The 27,113-nt window shown below is 38.0% G+C and overlaps 1 protein-coding gene across 1 annotated transcript; it reads left to right on the top strand.

The window, feature by feature from the left end:
• LOC306875704 (interferon alpha/beta receptor 1a-like) lies at nt 1–26,582 on the top strand. The gene is made up of 7 exons (XM_079426406.1): nt 1–281; nt 8,036–8,165; nt 15,628–15,818; nt 17,613–17,773; nt 19,219–19,375; nt 19,926–20,083; nt 25,832–26,582. The coding sequence occupies exons 1-7, from the start codon at nt 221–223 to the stop codon at nt 26,126–26,128; spliced, it is 1,155 nt and encodes a 384-aa protein (XP_079282532.1). The 5' UTR covers nt 1–220; the 3' UTR covers nt 26,129–26,582.
• The last annotated feature ends 531 nt before the right edge of the window (nt 26,583–27,113 follow it).

Below are 27,113 nucleotides of genomic sequence, written 5' to 3'. Positions count from 1 at the left end.
GGCCTTCCATACTGCTGCTGATGTGAGAGCAGCTGTGGCCACCTGTGTCAGAAGAACACTCCTTGCTTTGCTTTATTCTGTTTATCGTGTGAGAACACACCTTGTACTTTCGCAACAGCTGAGCCATCGAACATCACTTCCGCATGACTGAGGCTCCACTTCCTGTGTTATGGCCACGAGCAGAAGCGAAAGAAACGGAGCAGCAGCGCAATGCTGAGACATGAGGGCGCTTCTCTGCTTCTGCGTCTGTTCTCTGCTTCTGCAGCTGAAAGCGTCCGCGGGTGAGTCCGAGCTCCTCTGACAGTAAATATCTCTGTATGTTCATGATCACTGAGCTTAGTCACTCTACATTCTGCATACTGTTATTATCAATACTCATGACTCGAACGCTTCTGTTTAATCGGAGCTAGTTTTAATCGTTGTTTGGTTTCATCTGTTGTCATGCATTCGCTGCGTCACAGAAGAAGCTTTTACTCTTTCATTGCCTATTTGTATATTATTCTTTTACTATCCGTGTCCTGTCCTGTTGCTGTCTCTCTGTTGCACTGTGGAGCTTCTGTCACTACAACAAATTCCTTGTATGTGTAAACATACCTGGCCAATAAAGCTCATTCTGACTCTGATTCAGCAGCTTTAACTTCTCGACTAGAAAACAAGCAGCCTATGCTCTATATCCAGCTTCCTCCTAACGTGTCTGCTGCTCTTTAGATCATGGGAGGCGCTTCCAGTTTGAGGAATTTCCACTCAAAAACACCGAAACTAATCATTTCGAGATTTGCTGTAAATAATCCTCATCTTTCAGTTTGACGTCAGGAGGATGACGTAACGCTCTTTGTTTTAATGTGACGTGGTAATGAATGTGGCACGCGCTCTTCTCAGTCGCTGTATCTCTGGATTGTTTCTCTTTTACTTTATATTCTGCTGTAACAAAACAGACAGCATATACTGTGTGCATCACTGATCAATCCCATGAAGAAGTCACTTAATGCACCGAAGAATGCCATATTAATTTTGTCCCCAAAATGATTCAAGAAATCTTCACATAATGCACTGGTAGGATTTTGGAAAGTCTGTACAGAAGGATTTAGTACCGAATTTCTAACAGAAAAAAGAACTCTAGGAGTCTGATGATGTTTCTCGATCAAATTAGAAAAATAGAGAGACTTGGCCTTCTTAACAGCTCTCTGGTATAACGATAAACAGTTTTTAAATATATTAAAAGATATTTGCAGTTTGTTTTTTTCATTTTCTTTCTGCTATCCTACATGATTGTTTCAGTGAACGAATATCTTGATCTATCCAAGGCTCTGATTTACGCTTTGGCTTTAGAGACCTATAAGGTGCAATAGCATTTAATATCTCCAACCATACAGTGTTTAAAGATTCAGAATGTTCAGATACTAAAAACTCAAGGGATACAGAAGAACTGTGTTCATTGTAGCGTTCAGTAAAGGCCTCGCAGAACCGTGGTGAATAAACTCGGTCTTCTATCAGAGGCAGTTTTATGAGGGATTACAGGGAGAGACATTTTGAACATGATAGGAAAATGATCAGAAATGGGAGAGTCGATCACTTCAGTATCAATTATAGACAAACCAAAAGACAATGTTAAGTCCAAAGTGTGACCTTGATTATGTGTAGTTTTTTAACCCATTGCAGCAGATTAAAAGAGTCAATCACATTCAAAAACTCTGCCGCTAGTTGTTTCGAAGGACAGCATACATGGACATTAAAATCTCCCAAAAGAAGAATCCGATCATGTGTAGTGATAAGATCCCCTACAAACTCAGGAAATTCTTCAATAAAACCTTTCGCCAGATGTGGTGGTCCATATATTAGAGCGAAGACAATAGGTTGAGTCCAGGCGAGTAGCAGTAGCTGAACTTCAAAGCTTGTGGGGTTGATGGAGGATAGCAGTTGACCGCGTGAGCTAAAACTTTCTTTAGCAGTAACGGCTAACCCTCCTTATGTCTCTTTGCAGGTTTGTTTTCACACTTTAAAATGCTATTTTCTTTCACTTCTGATTCCTATTATAAGTGTTTGCTACAGGGGACCTAATCTCTGTCCTGCAGAATTTAGCTCCAAGCTGGCTTAAACACACTTTTCTATTTGTAGTGGTCCTGAAGACCTTGATGAGCTTGTTCAGGTGTGTTTGTTTAACAGGTGCAGGGCTTGCAAAATGTCAAAAATTGTTACCAAATGTTTTTGATAGTCCACTTTAGACATTCTACTAACAGGAAGTAACTTTGCAACTACATGTCAACTATCAGTCATTAGAGTATTAGTAGACTGTCTGCTTAATATCTGCTAACACTTTATTTTGATGGATCCACAACATACTGACTATCAGAAACTTTGCAAGTATGCACTACTGAGAGTTAGTAGACATGTAGTTGACACATTGTTACAAAGTTACTTATAGTTAGTCCACTTTAGTCCACTTTTCTACTATCCAAATAAAGTGTAACCCAAAATGTATACAGAGCACAGCATAAATTAGAACACCTCCTCTGAAACTTAACAAATTCAGCAATTACTCTTTACTTAGAAGACATATTTAGGTTCTTTAGAGAGATAATATTCCAGCAAGTCTGTTTGATCAGTTACCAAAGAAGAATGTTACAATTATTCAGGAAAATACAATTTTCTGATTAAAGTGATAAAATGTTTTGTTGCAAAAATGAGTACACCCTCCTGAAAGTTACTAAATAAACATTTCTGGTGTAAGTTTAAGGCAAGTTTTGATCAACAGGTAGGCGTAAGTATGTTGAACCAAAACTGTTAAAGAGAAGTAATTTCTTGACAATTAAAAGTGTTATAAAGCCCACTGAATCATACAAACTGTCAGGAAATTAATTTCTTAGTATAAAAGTAGGGCTGGGCGATATGGCCTAAAAAAAATCCCAGATTTTTTCACAAAAAATCAGATTTACGATTTAAATCGATGCAGATGAAATTGTTCAAAACAAGTTCCAATTTTACGGAGTGTCATTTACACTGAGTGCGAACAGCCCGCCTTGTTGGCAAAGGCTATTAACTCTGCCCACTAACGTGCGATTAAGTTAGTCAACAAAAAGACACCCATATAGCATCAATGTCAGTGGTGTAGATGTAAGGCGCATGCTTTTTGATGTGATCGACCCGAGTTCGAGCCCGCCTTTTACCAAACTTTTTTTCTCCCTTTTCAAATCTCATATCGCATCAGAAAGGCATTTTATTCAATAAAAATTAAGGAAATTATCAAAAAGTTGAAAATAAAGTATCGGGTAGGTGTAGGGAGGGCTTTATTGTCCCAATAAGGTGGCATCCATTTAATAAATTGAATTAAGTAAAATTTATTTATATAGCACCTTTCACAGACAAGGAGTCACAAAGTGCTTTACAACACTATCAGTAAAACAAATCAAACATACATTCAATCAAAAATACAAACGTAAAAACAAAACAAATTAGAGACTGAATATCTCAGAAATTTAATAGCAGCCAAACTGTACTGTTAATTAAAAGCTTGTTCAAAGAGGTGTGTCCTTTAAAAGCGTCTACAGAGCCCATTGTGCTCAGTGTTAGAGGAAGAGAGTTCCAGAGCCTTGGAGCCACAGCACAAAAACCACCTTTTGTCTTGAGACGTGTTCTAGGGATAGTTAGAAGGTCCAGGTCACAAGACCTTAAGGACCGACCACGAGAATGTGCGTATAATATTATAATGTCTTATAATAATTAAAACTAATTTACACTCAATAATTGCATACGGTTTTATAATGTACTACAATACTGAGGTGCAGATAATTGCCACTATTTGCAATAAATAGCCTAGCATAAATAGCAGAAAATCTTGCTATTTGCCCTTAGTGTAAATAGTATCTATTGCTAAGAAAATATGCTATTTGCACTTATAGTATAAAAATAGCTAATAGTACAAAATAGCTATAAATATTTATTTGCACTTATTAGTATAAATGGAATCTAATTGCTATTTACACTCAGCGCTCACTGATAGCCATTGCCCTAACTTTATTTTGTTTTGATTTTGCCTTCTGGGATTTGATCTGGATTGCCCCCTTGGGGTTAAAGTACAATCAGAAACAACAAGCCAAAAAGACAGTGAAAATGTAACCTAAAATAACATTACATAACATACAATGTTATGTCTTATGTTAGGCCTACGTTACATTGTGTGACGTCCTTTGGGCTGAATCGTGAATCAGTATTCAGAAAGGCACAGAAAACAAATAACGAGTGGTTGCCTGTTACATTACCAGTGTTTCCCACAGACTTGGACTTTATTTGTGGCTGCATATATGCATATTAATTCTCTGCCAGCAGGAGGCTTGCATATTATTACTCTTTTGTTGGTTTTGATTGATTGATATTGTCTTATGTAGCATGATGCTAATGTTAGCTCTAATGCACCTGCAGAACAGCTCCAAATCTTCTTCATAATGAAATGTATCATAATACTTCATGTAAGGTCGCAAGAAAATGTTTTTTTGTATTTAATTAGAAATACTTTTGATAATAGTTGGGTAAATGTGTACTGGGATTGAAGCGATGTGGCTTGGTAAAGGTTTTATTGCCGGTATAAAGGATGATAATTGCTGAATTAAAACAAAAGAATAGGATTATGGATTATGTCTCATACCTGGCGGAGATGTGAAAGGCTCTGTTTCCTTAAACTAGTTTGCCATGCATTCCTTTATTTCAACACATTTACAGGTAAATCTTAGTATTTTAAATTTGCGATTAATCGTGATTAATCACAGTCCAGGACTGTGATTAACGTGATTACATTTTTTAATCGATTGACAGCACTAAAATATATGTATATATGAGTATCTCACAGAAGTGAGTACACCCCTCACATTTTTGTAAATATTTTATTATATCTTTTCATGTGACAACACTGAAGAAATGACACTTTGCTACAATGACAGTAGTGAGTGTACAGCTTGTATAACAGAGTAAATTTGCTGTCCCCTCAAAATAACAACACAACCATTAATGTCTAAACCGCTGGCCACAAAAGTGAGTACACCCCTAAGTGAAAATGTCCAAATTGGGCCCAAAGTGTCAATATTTTGTGTGGCCAGCATTATTTTCCAGCATTGCCTTACCCCTCTTGGGCATGGAGTTCACCAGAGCTTCACAGCTTCACTGGAGTCCTCTTCCACTCCTCTATGACGACATCACGGAGCTGGTGGATGTTAGAGAGCTTGTGCTCCTCCACCTTCTGTTTGAGGACGCCCCACAGATGCTCAGTAGGGTTTAGGTCTGGAGACATGCTTGGCCAGTCCATCACCTTTACCCTCAGCTTCTTTAGCAAGGCAGTGGTCGTCTTGGAGGTGTGTTTGGGGTTGTTATCATGTTGGAATACTGCCCTTCGGCCCAGTCTCTGCTTCAGTATGTCACAGTAAATGTTGGCATTCATGGTTCCCTCAATGAACTGTAGCCCCCCAGTGCCGGCAGCACTCATGCAGCCCCAGACCATGACTCTCTCACCACCATGCTTGACTGTAGGCAAGACACACTTGTCTTTGTACTCCTCACCTGGTTGCCGCCACACACGCTTGACACCGTCTGAACCAAATAAGATTATCTTGGTCTCATCAGACCACAAGACATGGTTCCAGTAATCCATGTCCTTAGTCTGCTTGTCTTCAGCAAACTGTTTGTGGGCTTTCTTGTGCATCATCTTTAGAAGAGGCTTCCTTCTGGGACGACAGCCATGCAGACCAATTTGATGCAGTGTGCGGCGTATGGTCTGAGCACTGACAGGCTGACCCCTGACCCCTTCAGCGTCTGCAGCAATGCTGGCAGCACTCATACGTCTATTTCCCAAACACAACCTCTGGACATGACGCGGAGCACGTGCACTCAACTTCTTCGTTCGACCATGGCGAGGCCTGTTCTGAGTGGAACCTGTCCTGTTAAACCGCTGTATGGTCTTGGCCACCGTGCTGCAGCTCCGTTTCAGGGTCTAATCTTCTTATAGCCTACGCCATCTTTATGTAGAGCAACAATTCTTTTTTTCAGATCCTCCGAGTTCTTTGCCATGAGGTGCCATGTTGAACTTCCAGTGACCAGTATGAGAGAGTGAGAGTGATAACACCAAATTTAACACCTGCTCCTCATTCACACCTGAGACCTTGTAACACTAACGAATCACATGATACCGGGGAGAGAAATTGGGCCCATTTTGGACATTTTCACTTAGGGGTGTACTCACTTTTGTGGCCAGCGGTTTAGACATTAATGGTTGTGTTGTTATTTTGAGGGGACAGCAAATTTACTCTGTTATACAAGCTGTACACTCACTACTGTCATTGTAGCAAAGTGTCATTTCTTCAGTGTTGTCACATGAAAAGATATAATAAAATATTTACAAAAATGTGAGGGGTGTACTCACTTCTGTGAGATACCGTATGTGTGTATGTATATACACACACACACACACACAGATATAAAAACGTACTGTCTTGTTTGAACTTTTAGCAGGCACATTAACTTTCAAATTTACAATTCTGCGTGTTTGCTGTGTAAAGTTATAGGTTGATTTTCACACTGGTCTGTACCTGGGGATTTATTATTTTAATTTTTTTATCACTCCATAAATCAGAATATACTGTCAACAAACGGGCTTATTGAAAATGCACATTGATTCTGGAGCTACAGAATATAGTGGTTTCCCCAGTGACCGCTGTCATCAAAGCAGCCCTGTGCTTACAGATAAGATGAAATAAAAATGTCATCGAAACGTTTCTGAAGACTTTCCAATTTGTTGTAAATGGGGTGCGTGTGAACACTCATGAATTATAACTCCATGAGTTACGTGTCCAGGAACTCAGTGAAATATTCTGGACTTCCTTCTCAGGTTTGGCTCCAGTATTTTACATAAATGCAATAAAGACTAATAGGCAATAAGCCTAACAGTAAATATTTAATAAAGTGTGTCCACCAAAGAGTTTTTAGCCAGCTGAAAAAATGCCAGCTGCTCTTCTGAAAACGGCCAGTTGGTGGCGCTTGAATGCTTTGGTTGCTATGATCCATGACAGTAACATATCAGTAGTATCTCACTTTAAATAATATTATTGAATATAAAAATTAAGTAACCAGCCAAATTAACTTCCATTGTTGTTCGGTTTTTGTACAAGTAGGATGATTGGTCAGTGTAGTATTTGTCCCGCCCCTCCTTCACTGATTGGACGGCTGACATAATGACATAAATCACTTTGAAATAGTATCACTCAGTGTTAATGTTAATGAACGTTGCGTAGTACTGACACACATTCCTACAGTAATATTTATCTGTAATATTGCTGTGAATAACCAAGATTAGACCATCAGAGGAACTGAAAGAGTTTCTCAGCTGTGCTCTAGACTTCTCTTGATCCTCCCTAACGCAACATCACTTCTGAGACTCGAACCCTTCTCATTACAAACTCTAAACCCTGAGCCGTCTGGATCTTTACAGCCTCGTCTAAGGAACACAATATTTCTATATGAACATGTCTTCAGATGTGCTCTAGAGATGGGTGTTTGTTTCAGGGAGCTGAGATACTGAGCTAAAACCAGAAATTGTTGTGGCACGACACACAGACAGCTACTGTGGTTAAACACAGTCAAACCTAAAATAAAGCTTTAATCACTTCATGTAGACTGGTCATAAAGACACATACAGAGATTAAAACACTGCAGTTATGCATTTTAACCAATCTGTGGGACACATTAAAAATAAGGCCACGAATGGATTATAAGAATCTGTAACTGTAAATGTTAAATTTATGAATGCACTCTGTTGCTCTTGTTTGAAACTTCTCTGTCTGTTCTTGAATGCATGCAGTATTTCACACTAAATGACATCCATGAGGTCATAAGTGAAAATGTAATCAGGTTTAGGGCTGTGTGATTACATCAGTGAAGCTGTCAGCCCTGCACACTGCTGCTTATGAAGACGAGTCTGGAGAGCTGTGGAGCAGAATACAGTTATAATGATCAACCCTGCAGAAACAGAAACTTTGTGTCTCTGTGTGTCTGGCAGGATTTGGACATCTGAGGCATCCTGAGAACGTCAGCATGGACTCGCTCAACACCCGATATGTGCTGCGCTGGGACTGGCCTCACGAGACCCCGGCCGACCAGACCGTCACCTTCACTGCACAGTTTATACGGTAAGAGCCTTCGTCTTAAAGTGAAGAAACAGGTCATAAGACATCACAAACACTGTAATGGATAGTTTGAGGAGATTTAGGCCAAGCATATGATCACGGTCTAATGTGTGACACATTATAGTTAAAACAGTCCATCTTACTGTGTAAACGCTTCTACCGTCAGGTTTAATTTTCATCTCAAAATACTAAGGAAAATATCTGCTAAATATAATTTAGCAGATAAGAAAATTAGGCCTACACATTTTTGGCCTCCAAATTTCTGATTATAGCGTTTTGTTTTTATTCTCATTGTTACTGTATTGCAGAAATGAGTGAATGAAAATCATCGGAAATTAAAGACAGTACAATGAATACTACCAAGAGGATTGTTACAGTAACCTATATCATTTTTGCATTACAGCTGTAAGAAATGAGGGAGAAATGTGTTTAATTGTGCTCAGGCTTTATTAAGGGGAAGTCGTGGCCTAATGGTTAGAGAAGTCGGGGGGAAGTCGTGGCCTAATGGTTAGAGAGTTGGACTCGTAATCCAAAGGTTGTGGGTTTGAGTCTCGGGCCGGCAGGGATTGTAGGTGGGGGGAGTGAATGTCCAGCGCTCTCTCCACCCTCAATACCACGACTGAGGTGCCCTTGAGCAAGACACCAAACCCCCAACTGCTCCCCGGACGCTGCAGCATAAATGCCCACTGCTCCGGGTGTGTGTTCACGGTGTGTGTGTGTGTGTGTGTGTGTGTGTGCATTTGTTCACTACTCACTGCTGTGTGTGTGTACTTGGATGGGTTAAACGCAGAGCACCAATTTCGAGTAGGGGTCACCATACTTGACAATACGTCACGACTTTAACTTAACCCTTTAAACCCGAGGTGTCCGCACAAAAAAAATTAATCAAATTACTAAGCACTCCCTGAATGGAATAAAGTAGGTATCATTTTAAATCTTATAATCTCAGCTTTTGAATTCATTATTTTGATCAGCTCTTAATAAGTGCTGAGAAGTCCCTCTATACCGGACGTCCCCTCTGTGAAAATATTACTAATCATATTTCTCAAACCACTGCCTTGATCAACAAAAAAATTGATAACATTTGAAAGCTTAGAGCTTTACAATGCATGTAACCACTTTAATTAAAGACTACTCGAAAGTAGTGCCGAGTTATTTGCTAATAAATGACAAATGTTTTCATAATTTTATAAAACAATTTTTTTTGTGTGCCATGTTCTCTGATATGTCAATAACATCATACAGCTCAGATAGTCATATGTGATTTGAAAGGGCTCATCGAATAGAATAAAACAAACATAATTGTTTGGGACTTGAGCAAGTCACCCCCAGACCCATATCACAATAATTTAACTTTATAAAACATGCTCAGATCATGGAAAAATAACATTATTAAGGCATCATTATTTAGAGCAGATTCTCCGGATTAAAAAGAGGCCAAACTCAGTATAATCCGTCATTTATATCTAAAGATATTCCTCATGAATTTATAGCACATAAAACTGCCCAGGCGTCATGTATCTTAGCAGAACAATCTGAGGTAGCGGTCATGTGGCGATTTCACTCGTAACTTCCAAAAACATGCATATATCATAAAAAAGGGCATGTCATTATTTGCGGAAAATTCTCCCAATTAAAAAGAGCCCAAATCCATGGCTTGGCTCTAAAGATATCCCTCATAGAGCTATAACACACAAAAAAGGATTAGTACATGTAGCTTAGCAAAAACATCAGACGTAGTCCTGTGGCGTTTTAGCTCGTAACTTCATGACACGTGCATAGATCTTGACAAATCACATTATTTTCAGAAAATTCTCCCGATGAAAAAGAGCCCAAATATACCATAATCTGTCGATCAGATCGAAAGCTATTCCTCATAGAGCTGCAACACATTAACCCAGACAGGTGCAACAAAGAAAAACAACTCTATGCTTCACATTGCATTTTTATTCATTTTATACACATTGCATTTTTATTCCTAACTTCAAGGTTTAAATGTATTATATGCCCAAAGGCCGATTATTGGTGCTGAATAAAATTTGTAAACATCATACAAAACACACAAACAGAACAAATAATAACATCTTCCAGCTTTAAAAGCCTTACAGCAGTGGGAATAAAAGAATGTCTGTAGTGATGTTTAGTTTCGGCACACCAGGGGTCACCGAGCGTTCTGTGAGGGAGCGCTCCCTGAAGGGATAAAACGGTCTCAAGGGCTGCTTGTTTAACTCCAAATAAAGAAATATCATTGTCACATATACATACATTACTGTTTTCTTACAAGCATTTTCAATGTTTTTACCAGTCCAGGAAAATAGTTATCCTGATGATTGTGAAAATGATATCACAATATTAATCATGATATTAATTTACCATTAATGAGGAAGGAAATGCTTTCCACGTTTGTTAGACCTTGACAATGAAGGGAAACATAACTTTGTTCACAATTAAATTCCACAGAGGACCTACTTTTTAATTTAGGGCCCCAGTAAATACATTTAATTTTTCCCTAAATTATGTGTTTTCCTTTTTGATTTTTTAATGGATTCTGTGTTTTAGGATTCCGTACAAAAAAAAAGCATTTTAATTTTATCAGATAAGATGCTGCACAACGGAACTGTATAAATTAATAATAATAAAATAATAACTTGGTTGTGTGATATTCCTTAAAATTATATTATTAATATTATTGTTATTACTTGCATTTTAGTATACAGTAGTAATATAATCGGTCAAAATATATTACAAAAGTCAAATATATATATAAATATATATATATATATATTATATATAATCAACAATTGTACTTAGTCATGGAACTACTCATTCAGGAGTGGAGATTTTGTTTAACAAATGTCCTGGAAAAATAATTCCAGCTCGTGTGGATTTGAAAGGGCATCGGGTGGTGCTCGTTAAATATTGAAGAGGCCTTTTTTATTTTGATTAATCTATATATAATAGCTACGTCACATAATCAGCGCTTGTTCTCAGAGCTTCTAGATAGGATTGTTGAGTTAAGAACTTTATATCCAACTGATAATATTATTTTGGGTGGAGATTTTAATATTGTACCAGAGGAGGTTATTGATCGATACCCATCTAAATATACTACTCAACCTAATGCACTGATTTCTCAGTTATGTTCAGAATTAAGTCTGGAGACATTTGAATCCCTCTTGCAAACAGCATACATGGATGAATTCCAGTTCTTGTGTCAGATCACGTGATTACTTGCAGTATGTGAAGGAATGCTCTGCTGATGGACTATTGTAGTATTGCCATCTCATTTAAACCAATAGTTGAGATTTCAAAGAAGAAAGATTATTGGAAAATGAATGCGGATTTACTGTTTTATGACAGTTTTTGTAATAAGATAAAAAATGTAATTCAGAAAATTACAAAGGATGCAACATTTTCCTCATGTAAATAGATGGAAATACCTTAAATTTAAAATTAGAGAACTTTCCATTAATTATAGTAAAATGTTAGCAAACGTCAAAAGGCAGGATAAATGTAATATTATTCATCAATTCCGATCTCCGACCGATCGATCAGAGCATCCCTTATATATATATATATATATATATATAAGAAAAGCAGAGGGTGCCTATATTAGGTCAAGAGCCAGGTGGATTGAAGAGGGACAGAAGACTGCATATTTCTAAAAATGCTATATTGTCTTTGATAATTGACGATGCAGAAATTTCTGACCCTAGATTAATAAGTAATGAAAATTTAAGTTTTATGAGGATTTGTATTCATCCAATTTTTCTCAAACAGATTGTAATTTGGTTTTTTTTAAATACAACAATTTATTCCTCATATTGATGGCAAATTATTTTTATTTTTTTTGAAGATTTGCAAATAGAGGAAATAGATTTAGCTGTTAAAAACCTCATATTAAATCACCTGGTCCTGATGGGCTAACTTCTAACTTTTTATAGATTTTATTTGGGATGATTTAAAAGAATTATTATTTGAAGCTTTCCTACAATCTATTGAAGACACATTAAGCTCTACACAGAGACGAGGGCTGATTACGTCACTATAAACCCAATAAAGACTCTAGATATATAGATAATCTGCGTCCGATAACCTTGTTAAATACGGATTACACCATTTTTTTCACACGTTTTTGCCAATAGATTTAAAAAAGATATAAATAAGGTAATTAATGAATCTCAATCAGGTTTTTTTGGCGGGTCGCTCCATTCATAATAATATAAGATTGATTATGGATTTGTTGGAAAATAGTGAATGGATAGAAGATGATGGCTTTATTTTATTTATGGACTTAAATAAAGTGTGTTCTAACATATCAAAAGCTTTTTTGATTTCATGCTCTTCAGTCTTTTGGTTTTGGAGAGAGATTTGTAAATATTATAGGGATGATCTACAGGGATATGAATACTTTTGTTTGGTACATCTAAAAGGTTTATGATTGGCCGTGGTGTAAGACAGGACCTCTCCCCTCTTATGTTTATTATTGCAACGGATCTGTTGGCTCGTTTAATTAATCACGATTCAAGTGTTAAAAAGTTGAAGGTATTTAACATGACTTTTGGTATTAGTCAGTGAGCAGATGATCTTTTATAGGATGCAGATCAAGTTTCTCTTTCTATTTCTTTAGTTAATTTTTTTACTAAAGCGTCAGGTCTCCATTTAAATATGTCCAAATGTGAGCTTATGCCCATTCATAATTGTGATCACACAGCAATCTTTAACATTCCGGTCCAAAATTCTACTAAGTATTTAGGTTTTATAATTACGAGAAATTCAGTGAGGCTTAATTTCTTAGAAAAATTAAAAAAGGCCAAAACAATTCTAAACAACTGGTTACAAAGAGACCTTTCTATTTTTGGTAGAGTATTTATATGGCTATTTATCCAACATTTACTTTAGCTCCATCTTCGTTTGTTTCTAAATTAATTAATTGCTCCTTGTATAATTTTATTTGGAAGAATAAGAATCATCTTAAGAAAAATGATATAGTTAAATCCTATGACCAGGGTGGTTTAAACATCATTGATTTTGAACAGATGAATGGCATGTTGAAGTTCAAATGGGTTGCAAGCATTTTTATACAATTCTGAGAGCTTTTGGTTTAAATTCCAGCATCTTTATTTAAGAAACTTGGTGGCATCGAATTTGAACTTAAATGACTTCAATATTTCTAAACTTCCACTGAAATTATCTGCATTTCATCAACAAGTTTTGCCATATTGGAAACTAGCACACACAAGTATATTCTCCATAGAAATAAATCCCTTTTTTATGAAGATTGGTTTCGTGGAAATATTTGGTCTTTAAAGGATCTTTTTGATGATGCTGGAGAGGTGCTGGAGTACAATGCTTTCACTCTTAAACATGGTTTTGCATGCCATCCAAAACAGTTTTTCACAGTAATTTCAGCCATAAATGACAAAGACTTAAAATGATCATGAAAGGTTATTTATTATATAGACAGTTTACACCAGTTCTACCGTCACTATATCTTGAACCAACTGAATTTAAACGTAAGAAATGTACAAACATTTATATCAGACACATTGTCAACAATGTCATGTTTCCTTAAAGGTCTGTAAAAAATTATTTGGATCTTTTCTTTGAAAAAACGAATGCTTAAACGTTTTAGAACCTCATATTTAAAATGTCCAGTTCACCCCAAAATTAAAGAAACTCACTTTAAAATTGTATATGATATTTACCCTTCTGGAGAGTTCCTAAGGCTTAGATTTAATTTTGAAATATTATTAATTTTGTAATTCATCTCCAGATAATACAGAATTATTTTTTTTTTTGCTTGTAAATATTCTAGTGCCTTCTGGGATTATTTGAGACAATACTCAAAAACTTTGTCAAAATAAAAAAGATGGAATCTTCTTAGATTTATTTGATAAATATAATTTCTTATCCCGTTTAATTTGTATTTATTAATATGGATGGTTTAAAGATTGAATATGATAGATAGATAGATAGATAGATAGATAGATAGATAGATAGATCTTCTGGTTGTATTTTTTTTTTTATCCATTTACTTTGTTTTCTGTGCGTGTCTAAGCCCCTTTTATAATTGCTTTTTTTGAAGGCAAGTTGTATGCCAATTTGTTTTTGTAAATTTGTAATATAATAATAATAATAAAAATGTATTCCATTATCACATACATAAAACCATTCAATTAAAAAAAATAGTTTTTTCATTTATAACTTAATGAAACATGCATAGTTCGAGGAAAATGGACTTTTCAAAAGAATTCTCCTGATTAAAATTAGCCCACTCTTACTATGATCTGTCATTTAAATGTGAAGATATTCCTCATGGAGTTTTCACACTTAAAACCCTAAAGGCGCATGTTATAACTTTCTCATGGTTTTTAACGCTCGTCATTTCATGAAACATGCTCCAATCGTGGAAAATGGCACATCATTATTTACGGCAGATTCTCTTGAGTTCAGAATCAAAACAATCTATTGCATCTTTTGTGTGTAAATAATACCTAAACCCATGAATTGAATAAATCAGTTGGATACTGTAACTTTTGGATACTTTGTTATATTTACTTGGAGACAGCACTGGGGCTCCAGGAACAGACTCGGGAAGCAAGGACGATTCTAGGATTTTTTTAAATGGGGTGGCACAGGGTGGACCAACAACCAGTCACTTTCTCCCCTTGTCATTTTTTTTTTTTTACACACAATTCTGTCAAAATAAAAAAACTCTAACTTAATCATCAATATTACTCAAATAGTATATTTAATAGCCATATTCTCACCTGATTAAAGACAAAATCATTTAAATGTGAAGCTGTTCTTGGACATTGCAAACGAAAATAAAAAATATAAGACTACCACGCAAAAACGTTTGTTTATTCAATACAAACAGCTGATTACTATTGTCTTAAAATTCCGCTAACATTGTCAAAACCCCACATTTTAGCGTTTACCACGTTACTGCAGACTTTGAGAAAGTGATTGTGCCTTTAATCTTTGAAACGACAGAAAGAAACGTAACACAACGATTCCTATTTTAAGCGGTGCTGGTGCATCATGGCAACATATGTATATTATAGGCCTAGAATTATAATTTAATACTTACAATGACCAGAGATGCCGTCTGTAGCCTGTGAAATCGTGCTTCTCCTGTTTGAGCTGTGAAATTGACAGCACTGTAATTTAATGGTGTTAAATATTCAGGAAATAATTGTCCGTGAGCCAGACAGAGAGAGAGAGTAGGTGTCGCTCTACGCTGCCGATTAGCGTATGACATTAGTGGCAGCATATGAGAGTGTAAATGCTCCCACACCACAGATGTTATACTCTGATCAGTCTGCGCTGTTGGGGGGGCACAAGGGGGGCCAAGCATATTTTTAGGGGGGCCGGTGCCACCCCTTTAGACACACCCCTGTCGGGAAGCACTGCTTTACTGACAGATCAAGTGCACTCACGTCGTTCTTTCCTCCAACAGAGAGTTCCGGACCCAGAAAAACAATTATGAGAAGTACTGGACATCGGTGTGTGTCAATGTTTTGGAGCATCTCTGTGATTTCACTGGAGCTGAACTGGATTACAATTGCTGTTGTCTTCTGCGTGTGCGGGCCAACACGTCACAGCAGGCCTCCGGCTGGGTCCAGATCAGATTCTGTCCTGATGATCATGGTGAGCTGTCTCTGTCTGTCAGTAGTCTGTCTGTTCTTCAGTAGCCTGGCTGTGTTCCACTCCACTTTTAGACACACACTCGTGAACTTCCCCAAGCACTTCCCCTCAGGGGAATCCCCGCTGCCATTTTGAAGTGCATACCACTTGGTGAAGTGCATGAGGGAAGTTTAAATGGACAGACCCTCAATTTTGACCAAGTGAGCGAGTCTGCTTCATATGCACACTTCAGACTGCTCCATAGACCACAATGCAACACGATTATGACGTCATCGCAGAGCGCATTTAATTCATCCCCACCCCAAACAACTCTATAATATATAAATTATTTATAAAAATATTTATAATAGCCCAAGCATACCTACATGCATATAGAATGTAGGGGTGGGAGAAAAAATCAATTCGCCTATCGCGATTCTTTTAAAACGATTAAAAAAAAATCGATTGGGTTATCTCAGAATAGATTTAATTATTTTACTTTTCCTAAGAGGTGGTAGGGAGTAGTTAGCGCTTTTATTCCAAAAGAGGGCGAAATGTATAGATGAGTTAGATTTGAAGCAGCACTGCGCAGACGATCAGCGTATGACATCAAACTACCCCGAGAGCGATTCAAAGCATGCAGAGCGGTGATGTCATACAACGATCGCTCTTCTTGCGCAGTGCCGCTGCATTAGATGACGTCATATACGTTTCAAGCTGGCGCGAGAAAGCAAAACCATGACGGCAGTGTTGCCAATTGGGCTACTTTAACACTGTTGCCGTGGGTTGTTTTTCATGTCCGTGGGTCGAAGCGACCCCAGTATCGTGATCGCCCCTGGAGTGCGAATTTTAACAGGGGAATCCCGCCAAAAAATGTATATTTTACCCCCCGTAATGCGACTTTTACTGGGGGACCCCCCTCGAAACACGATTGGGCTTGTTTTGGGCTAGTTTTGAGTAGCAATTTGGTGGGTTTTGCTGTGAAAACCTGGCAGCCAAAGTAACATAGCACTTTATTTTATTTCAGAAAGTGTTTTTCTACTCATTTTGTTGAACTTTTAACTATTATACTCATGTGCAAGTTCAGGGTTTTGGTACTCTATGGTTCAAGGTTCTTTAAAATATATAGTTACACTGCGTATGTGTATGCTCCTGAAATAAAAGTTCAGAAAGATGTGATGCATTGTTTTTGTTAATATGACTCATTTACAGTCTCTGTAAGGGTATGATCAAGTATTTTCCATTGTCTAGTCTTTAAGCAAACAAAAATCACAAATTGTAATTTCGAATCATAATAGTTATATAATCGCGATACTCAATTATCGCAATATATATTGAATCGGCACACAAGTATCGGGATAGTATTGAATCGGCAGATAAGTGTATCGTCTCAGCCCTAATAGAATGCTGCACCAAACAAATTCATAAGGGGAAAAATGTAAACAATAAACCAGCTCCATAGCGGGTTCTAAGTGATCAAGGGGTTAGGACATTCCAGTTCAGCCCTTTCCAAGGGTTCCGCCAGTAGTGGGCACTCATGCAACGTAATCAAAGACGTACAACCGAGTGGACGAGACGAAGGCAAGATAGAGAATGAAGGGCATAAAAAAGGAACTGGAACGCAGCCCCTGTCTGTCTGTCTGTCTGTCTGTCTGTCTGTCTGTCTGTCTGTCTGTCTGTCTGTCTGTCTGTCTGTCTGTCTGTCTGTCTGTCTGTCTGTCTGTCTGTCTGTCTGTCTGTCTGTCTGTCTGTCTGTCTGTCTGTCTGTCTGTTCCTGGCACTGTGATGCTGACCCCGGCTCTTTTCTTCTGCTCTCAGCTGTTTTAGGTCCTCCCAGCGTGAAGCTGAACTCTGTTAAAGGAGATCTAGAGATCATCATCACCGACCCTATGAGCAGCACTAACCAGTCCATGAAAACTTTGCTGGGGGATGGGTTGAGCTACCTCATCCAGTACTGGAGGCGCTCTGAAGAACCTCAGGTATCTGTGCACACTCGCGCTGAAAGCTCATACCATACTTAGCCACGTCACGTCACTTTCAATGTCTATTAGAGCCCTGCATTTCAGCCCGGGCCCGACAGGCCCAGACTTATTTACGCCCCCTCGGGCCAGGCCTCGGGCCTGTTTCTCCTAAACAACACAAGACCAGGCAAGTATTTGCTGAGTTTCGGTTCATTTTTGTGAAGTGCTCCTGTTCAAGACCGAGATGGCAGAAAGCGCATCCTGTTTGTTTTCTTTATTTTATAAAAGCACAACGTTTTGTTGATATTGTGAGTGCACACAAATAAAAGTAGACCCTTTACAGTTCCGAAAGATGTATTACTCTTACCTTTGATAAAAAATGACGGCGTATTTTAAGTTGTTTCCAATGCAAGTGATCGCGCTGGCGCCTCCATGTCCTGATCAGCGCGCTTTAGCTCCTCTCTGCACAAACAATTGGATATGCGTCTAACAGCGCACATTTATATAGGTTAAACGTTTAAACTAACATTGTGATTTGCTTGAATGGTTTTATATTTATAGATTTTATTTTAGGAAAATCGTGATGATTTGAGAAGGCTAAATTGATCAAACATGTTATAAGCTATGATCAACTCACTGTCGGCCGCTACGTCATTACCTTAAAAAACAAAAACATACATTTAACGAACAAAAAATGCTCCAAACATTTTTCTAAATGAACTTAATAAAAACATTTAACTAAATATAATCACTTTACCATTACATACAGAACTGAACTATTTTAATAGCTGAAACAGTAGTACAAGCTGTTTTGGGAGAAGGGAAAAAAAAGACTCGGGTTGGACTCGGGTTGGACTCGGGTTGGACTGGCCGGTAAATCTGATAAGCTGTTGGACAAGGGGCCTGAGCGTCTCGGGCTAGGGCCTATAGAGCCCTGCAGGGGCCTCAAATAGTGTCTATTTATGCTGCTTAAGCCCTTTGCATGGGATTAGTATTATATTATGTTTTATTTACGTGTCTGTGAGAAAAGTTGACTGAGACGGCAGAGAGCACACTCGGGTTTTCTTTATTTTACAGAAGCACACTGTTTTGTTGACCCTTTGCAGTTTCCAGCAATACCTTATTCTTATCTGTATGATCAAAAATCAATGAGGATTTTTAGTTCTTTTTGCGGTCATCAAGAAAAAACGAGACAGACTGCACCGGTGCGGTCTTTGACCCCAGAGGGTTAATGTGTATGCTGATCAAAGTCCTAATCTAGTAGTAGTAATATCTTTAATCTAGGCAGAAATAATAAGTGCAGTGAAAGTATAGTTCATTGTTATTTCAGAATACCTGATGCATTCAGTCGTGTTAACGGACCTTCTTATTTTACGGCCATGATTGGTGTGTTTTCAGTGCAGTATTACTGTATAGATGGCACTGCTGAGTGACATCATTTCCTGCTCTGACTGTCCCTGCAGACGGCTGAAGTTCTGGAGACGAAGAACAATGTGGTGATGCTGACTGAGCTGGACAGACAGACGTGGTACTGTGTGAGAGTGATGCTGTTTGAGATCCGTGATGACTTCCATAACAAGAGCAGTGTCTTCAGCGACACACACTGCACACGCACTGAAGGTCAGCAGCTCCGTCACACACACAAGTCCATCATGTCAGATTGAAGAAAATATGTAACATGCAGCCACAGAAAGAAAAACTGCTCCAGTTACACAACTTAACCTCAAACATCTGGCACTGTACCTAGTAAAGGCTACCATTTTGGGCAAATGATGATTAATTTAATAAATGTATAGCTCATTCCTGTGAGTTATTTTTAAAATAATTGACATGGTTATTCATCCACATTTATTTATTTATTCATCCGCATTTATAGCCTGCATGTATGGATGATGTTACATAAGGCAGAGTCGGTACTCATGATGGCAAGTGAATCTTCTGTGAGAGTTTAAAAGGATAGTTCACCCAAAAATGAAAATTCTGTAATTAATTACTCGCCCTCATGTCGTTCCAAACCCATAAGACCTTCGTTCATTTTTGGAACACAAATGAAGATATTTTTGTTTCAATCCAGAATTTTCATTTTTGGGTGAACTAACCCTTTAACCCAGACGAATGAGTGAGTGTGACATACAGTGACATTACGACTGAACGCTGTGTGTGATTTCAGGTCAGATGCCGTACTGGCAGATAGTCCTGTACTTCCTGATTTCTCTGCTGCTGTGCTTCCTGCTGGTGCTGCTGCTGTACTTCTGCATTTACAAGATGTTTACGCTCCTCAAGAACACCTTCTACCCAGCCATTCAACTCCCGGATCACATTCAGGAGGTACAGAACATTTATACCCCGCTCAAAAATAGGGATGCAGCGATTAACCGGTTCCGCGATTAACCGCGCTTTAAAACGTCACGGTTAATTAATCGTAAAGGTTTCGCAAAACCGAGTGTTTCTGTTGCACGGAGCTGAACTGTTGCAGCTTGTGCAAAATGAAAACAAAGTCACGCTAGTGGTGCACCAGCTTCAAATGACGCGCTGCTTATCAGAGACACTGAGGCTACTACACTAATTACATTGGTGACAGAGGGACTAAACAGCAAAGCTTTATTTCCACCAAAGAAATGCCTGTCGATAGTAGTGTGCAGGGCTCCACAGTGCGAGCATTTCACTGGCATTTGCGACTAAAAATAGATGTGTGCGAACTGGAAAATGTATTTAGCAGCACAAGTGCGAATACAAAAAAAAAAAAAAATACAAAACAGCCTAACTTATACAGTAGCCTATAACAAACGTATTAATTTATTCTGTTTATTTATGGAAAAATTGCGATGCAGCCTCATATGATTACTTTAGAACTTTAAAAAGGCAACGGTTTAATTTAAATGAGCACAGATGAGAAGAAAAGCGGAGCGAGTTAAAGTGAAGACGCGCTGAATGACGCGCATTCGCCACTAGAGGGCGCTGCCGCTGCCGTTACCCCCGGTAACCCAGTAAACAAATCAGCTGCGCTACTTTCCTAAAACTGTGTAAATAATGTTTCACACTCAGTCATTTAGATATTTATATTCGCTTTAGTCTTCACAATAGCATCAAATAATTCTTACTTAAAGACTTAATGAGCTATTTATTTTCAAACATTTTTCTAAGCTAAACCATGGCCCATCCACTGATCTATAATAGAGTATATCAACGATATCAATCTATATATCAACGACTAATTCGTTATTATTGTTCAGTAACACAAGTTCCATTAGTTAACATGAAAAAAACAATGACTGCATTTATTAATAATGCTATCTTAATTTCAACTTTTAATAATACATTATAAAATCAAAAGTTGTCTTAATATAATTCAATGGAGCTAACATTAACTAACATAGTTGTATTTTTTATTAATCAACATTAACAAAGAATATTAACTACTGCAACAATTAGCTATTGCACATTTTTAGTTAATGTTAACCTGCTTTAACTAATGTTAACAAATGGGACTTACTTACCTATTGTTCTTTCGTTCATTATTTTCAAAAGAGAAATACTGTCATGGATGTTTACAGAGCAGCGGTCACCTTTTTTAATTCTAATGGAAGAGATGGACTTTTTGTTGTTTGTTTATTATTATTTTGTGCTGTATTGTTGGTTACTGTGTTATTTCAGTTTCAAAAGCCAGCAATAAATAACACTTTAACATCTAAAGAGTGTTCATGTGATTTTATACATTATTAATGTTGGGAAATGAATAAATGCCTAATAATCGTCATAATCGTAAAACCGTGATTATTCATCAGACAATAATCGTACCAGCAAAATCTATAATCGTTGCATCCCTACTCAAAAATGATATATATCATAAGGTTTTAAATACATTTGATGAGTCTCTGGTCAGTTTATACATTTTAGTAGTTATGTGTAGATGAACTGTTTGTCCAAATACATTTATCAGCTCTCTTCAGGAATAAAGACCGTGTTGGCAGAGAGCCGTTCTGAATGAATTGTATATTTTACATGTACAGTAAGATGTATGGTCTCCTGACTCATTATTGCTGCATATAGTAGGATTAGGGTTAGTTTCCTCTGTTTTAATTTGTTTCTCATCCAGCTCTTTGTGTTAGCTGCTTCTCTGTTGTTCCAGCTGTTTGTTTTTTTTTGCTTTAACTGGGTGCTCCTGGTCCTTCTAGTCATATATTAAAAGAGTACACTCACTATAAAATGCAGTTAAGTGTATATAGCACACATTGGCTTTACATACCAGGACCTAACACATTCATACAATCTACTAGATATCGGAATCGTCCGATAATGACTTAAAATGTAAATATCGGAATCGGCCTAATATGAAAAATTATGCCAATAAGAGGATTAACTCACATGTGCTCAGGGTGTCCTAGCGATTAGATCACACCAGCAGTGTGGTCATTCTTGAAGTAAACTTTTGCCTTGATGATTAGATTCACTGCTTTGGATCGCTGCATTTAATTTGAGAATACGTTTACAAGATGATGCGTTCGGTGTGTGATAGTCAACAGTCACCAGCGTGTGCTGCAGCGACAGCCTCTCCCGGGGTCCTAATGCCCATCCAGTAAGGTGCTGTCTTTACATGGTTTTATTAACAAGGTTCGGGAGGAGCACAATCAGATAATCAACCAATTTGGCTCAGGTGTAACTCGTTTAGCTAACCATCCTAACAAGCACAATACATGTATATGCAGCCTACCTACCTTTGTCCTAGGATAGTTTTCCAGCATCCCTCCTCCACCCCAACTCCTCACTCCTAATCTATTTTTATCCCATATTAGTGATAGGAGGAGTTCTCTGGGTTTGGGCTATATTCCGGGCTCGGAGCCCTCCTCCAGGATAGCAAGCCAAAATATGCTTACTGTTTGCTATCAGATTAGATGTAAGGGTCAACTCGTGAAATAGGGGGTACTGTTGGCCTACTTGTAACAAAATGAAAGTAAAATACACAAAGAAACTTGTGTGTCTGATAGGGCTGGGCGATATTTTGAACGCGATGATCATGCGCATCTCGTCAATAATGCCGGGTCCGTGATTAGCGCTAAATCTCCATCACCTGCTTTCAAATGGAGCGGTATTTAATACACAGAGCCGTAGATCACTGACAAGCTACGAGATAGCGCTTTCATTATCGCAGATGAATCACCTTTGATAATGAAAGGGATATTGCATAGCTTGTCAGTGAACTACGGCTCAGTGAACTAACGTTAATACACTAGTTTTAGGACTAGTTTTACAGGGTGTCGTTAGAGGAATTTGTTTCACAGATGTACTTTGCTATTTTAATCCCATCCAAATCTGCCACATCTGTTTTTCCCACACAATCTCTGTAATAATTCCAGAGCAAATTACCTACGGTTTTTCGGCAAACTCAGTGATCCTCTTGAGAAAACTAGTCCCGTCCAAATAGGGCTTTAAACATACCAAATAAATATTGTGTGCTGTAGTGTCAAATGCTGCTGTCAGATCAATTAAAATCAAAATTACACACTTTCCTGAATCTGTGGCCAGGAACAGGTCATTAGACACTTTGAGAAGGGCTGATTCTGAACTGAGTCCGGCAGACTGGATAATGATATCGGTTCAAACTCACTCAAATCATGTTCAATTGGAGGTGGGGAAATATAATCAAGAATAAGGTCAGGAGATGAAATGCTAGCTCTGAGAGCCTCAATTTTGTTTATAAAAAACGGTTCCACATGTTGACTGAGTAATGTCAACTCCTGTAGTTGTGCTAGGATTTAAAACTGAGTGTGTTGTCTTAAATAATGCTTTAGGATTACTAGGATTCCTATAAATAAGATCAGATAAATATTTTAGCACTGCAGCTTTAACTGCCTTCCGATATTTAATCATAACATCTGTCAACCTGTCATATCACAGCTCATCTCTTCCACTGCCTCTTTGCTTTTCTCCACACTTGTCGGAGATCATGAGTATCATTATTAAGCCATGGCTGTGGATTAGATGTTGCACCAAAGATTTTGAATGGAGCGCAAGTGTCCAGGATTTCCTTACAGAGGGAATTGAACATTGACTCTAAAACATTTAAACCCTGACCAGAAAATAGGGACCCTAAGTTGCACAGTACTGGAGATCATGTATAGGCCTTTGAAAACTCACTGGCTGTTGAAGGTTTTATGGAACAGACATACCGACCTAGTGGCTTACAGTTTAAAGAGGAATTAGAAACAGTGATATTAAAAACAATTTGATTGTGGTCAGAAAAATAAGCATCCTCAATATTCACATTATACACTGGAACATCTAGAGATAAAACCAAATCCAAAGTATGATCAAGTTTATGGGTAGAACTTCAACCAAACTGGGTAAAATTAAATGAATCAATAAGATGTAAAACTGCTTTGCAATAGACTCATTAAAAGACAACAGATGTGTATTGACAACAGCAAGTATTAAGATCCTCTCAGAATTTGCTACAACTGCTCAGAGAATTCTTGAAAAAAAGTTTATATTTGGGTGGTCTATAGGTGCACAGATAACTGGACCGTTTAACTCCGATGCAGCTCAAAGCTAGAATAATTTTGTACTGCTAATAAACAACATTTAAAACGACCATCAAATATAGCGGCAACCCCTACACCTCTACCCGATGGTGGTTAAAGAGTTTTCAGATAAATCGTCCAGATCGCCAGCATTGAGCAAAGGCTCTGTCACGAACTAAAAGTCCAGCTCCCGAATGGAGATAGAATTATTTAATACAAAGGTCTTATTTGAGATGGATCTAGCGTTTGTTAAGCGTTTATCAAATTGTTAACTGTAAATAAAGATGAGGAGGTGGTAATAGATAATCTTTGATGTGGAACAAACTCCAGTGCTTGAAGATGATAAACATTTGCTCCAGCTCCACGAAACATCCTGCTCTGTTCTGCAATGAGCCGTCGTCTCCGGATGCTCCAGAAAAACAGTGTAGAAAAGAAACCCTTAATGCGAAGGTGGGTGAAGAATACCATAGACTGGGTGATACACCCCAACTTCAACTTCAGTTTTGCGCTGCTACGAGAATACGTTTTTAATTTTTTTGTGCACAGAAAACAAAAATAACAATTTACTCAACCATTCTTCTCCTCCGTCTTCCGGCATTTTGGGAGAGTACCCAAGAACGTATTTGATATAATCAGTGTTGTTTACGTTGGAGGGGAAGGCGCACGCATGACGAACGCTATGTAATAAGTGCTGTTTACACTGAGGCAAAAGCGTGCGTATGCATTGTGATACTCTCTAAAATGGCAGACAACGTGACTCTGGGAGAAGAATGGTTGAGTAAATTGTTATTTTTGTTTTCTCGTAGCGTCGCAAAACTGAAGTTGAGCCACTGATGTCACATGGACTGTTTTACCGATGTATTTACTATGTTTCTGGACCTGGGAACATTTCAGTTGATTTGCTGTCTATGGAGGGTCAGCTCTCTGATTTCATCAAAAATATCTTAATTTGTGTTCCGAAGATGAACAAAGGTCTTACGGGTTTGAAACGACATGAGGGTGAGTAATTAATGACATAATTTTCATTTTGGGGTGAACTATCCCTTTAAGGGGTCACCCTATCATTTAAATATGTTATTGATCTCATTGTGAACAAGTTATCTGTGTTCATATATCCAAAGTTATGGCATGAAACTCTGATAGGTCTAACTCGGTCTGACATAATGATATTACATGGCGCTGCTGATTGGTACTTTTTGTATCAGCAGCCAGTGAGCTGCTGCTCAATATATATGACTAGTGCTTGCTTTAGCAGTTGCAGCGTGCTTCAGAAACCTTACACCTTCCCCAGCTCCACCTGTATAGATCTGCTACGGGGGGATTCATGTTATATGTGCAGCAGCAGTATTCCTTACATGTTCACAGCAGCATGTTATGGATGTATTGGCAGTAGCAAGTCTCGGTACTTGCTCTGCCACAACAGCAGCGTAGCAGATCTATTCCGGCCATCATTGTCATGTACATTACCATGCCAATCCCTCCGAGAGTTGTCATGACAGAAATATAAGATCTCTCTCTCTCTCTCTCTCTCTCTCTCTCTCTCTCTCTCTCTCTTCAGCTGTGGTTAAGTGACTCAGAGAAGCCGCAGCTGCTGGCTCCTGAGTCTCCAGAGTCTGTGTGTGAGCCGCTGGTCATGGTCCGTGTGGAGCTGGACGCTGTGGCGGTGGATGAGCACTCAGACACTGGAGATCTGGACTCCAGCGCACACAGCCGACACGGCAGCGGAGACTCTGGCGTTTACTCCACAGAGGAGGACTCCTCTCACAGATCCACCACACACACTGATCTACAGATGAGCAGCAGAAAGCACAGAGAAGAGCTGCATGATGGGACGCTGCTGGAGCTCTGTGCTTGAAACGGTCAACAAATGTCAGACGGACATGACTGTGGCTTTTTGCAGCTTTCTCTTTCTCTCTTCCAGCATCTGTCAGCTTATTGTACATGTGGAGACAGCAGCACCTTACTGAGGTTTATTACATTTCAGCCATATTTGTCATATCTGTATTTTAACATGCAGATTTCTTATGATTCTTTGTTACTTGATGTATTTCTTTGTTAGCTTTTAACAACAGCAGGGTTTAACCCCTTAACACTCATCCTCATTTTTGAAAATTCAAGAGTAAGTGCACTATCCAAACTTAAATTATTATAATGAATGAATGCTTTTGAATACAGACCTAAGGTTGGTCTCTTTTTAAAGAAGACAATTAGCAGATTATTACAGAAGTGAAATCATTTAATAAAATGAAAGTAAAGAGAATGAACTGTCATGTCCTCTGTGTCAGATTAAAATCACCTCTATCATATGTAAATGACTTGTTCGTGACTTTAAATGGTCATATTTCCAGTCTTTAGCCCTATAAGGTTATACTCGTGTTTGTGTGCTGTATTTGCACATAAAGTGCTTTAGCTGTCAGAAGCAATCAGTCAGTGAAGACGGCGCTTCTGTGTGAGTGTTTAATACCTTTGGTTGTTTACATTGATATTTGCTATATACTGTACACACACAAACGCATCATACATCACAATATTCAATTAGAATATTGTGAAAAAGTTAAATTTTTTTGTAACTTATTTCAAAAAGTGAAACTTTTATATATTCTAGATTCATTACATGTAAAGTAAAACATTTTAAAAGTGTTTTTTTATTTTATTTTGATGATTAGAGTTTACAGCTAATGAAAGTAAAAAATCCAGTATCTCAAAATATTATAATATTTCCTAAGATTAATCAAAAAAAGGATTTGCAAAACAGAAAAGTTCAAGTTCTTTAAAGTATGTTGATTTCTGCACTCAATAAAACGCTGTTTGCGTTCCGTGGATATTCTACAAAATGGTGC

This window comes from Barbus barbus, assembly GCF_936440315.1.
Source record: "Barbus barbus genome assembly, chromosome: 10".
In the NCBI taxonomy this organism is placed as follows: domain Eukaryota; kingdom Metazoa; phylum Chordata; class Actinopteri; order Cypriniformes; family Cyprinidae; genus Barbus; species Barbus barbus.
The sequence above is the reverse complement of the archived record's forward strand: the minus strand, read 5'-3'. Positions and strand labels throughout refer to the sequence as shown.

Excerpts from the sequence above, each read along its gene's own strand:
- LOC306875704 (XM_079426406.1), top strand. The coding sequence starts at position 221 with ATGAGGGCGCTTCTCTGCTTCTGCGTCTGTTCTCTGCTTCTGCAGCTG. Across the intron at positions 282-8,035 it reads GCAGCTGAAAGCGTCCGCGG|GATTTGGACATCTGAGGCAT; the intron begins GTGAGTCCGAGC and ends TGTGTCTGGCAG. Across the intron at positions 8,166-15,627 it reads TTCACTGCACAGTTTATACG|AGAGTTCCGGACCCAGAAAA; the intron begins GTAAGAGCCTTC and ends TTCCTCCAACAG.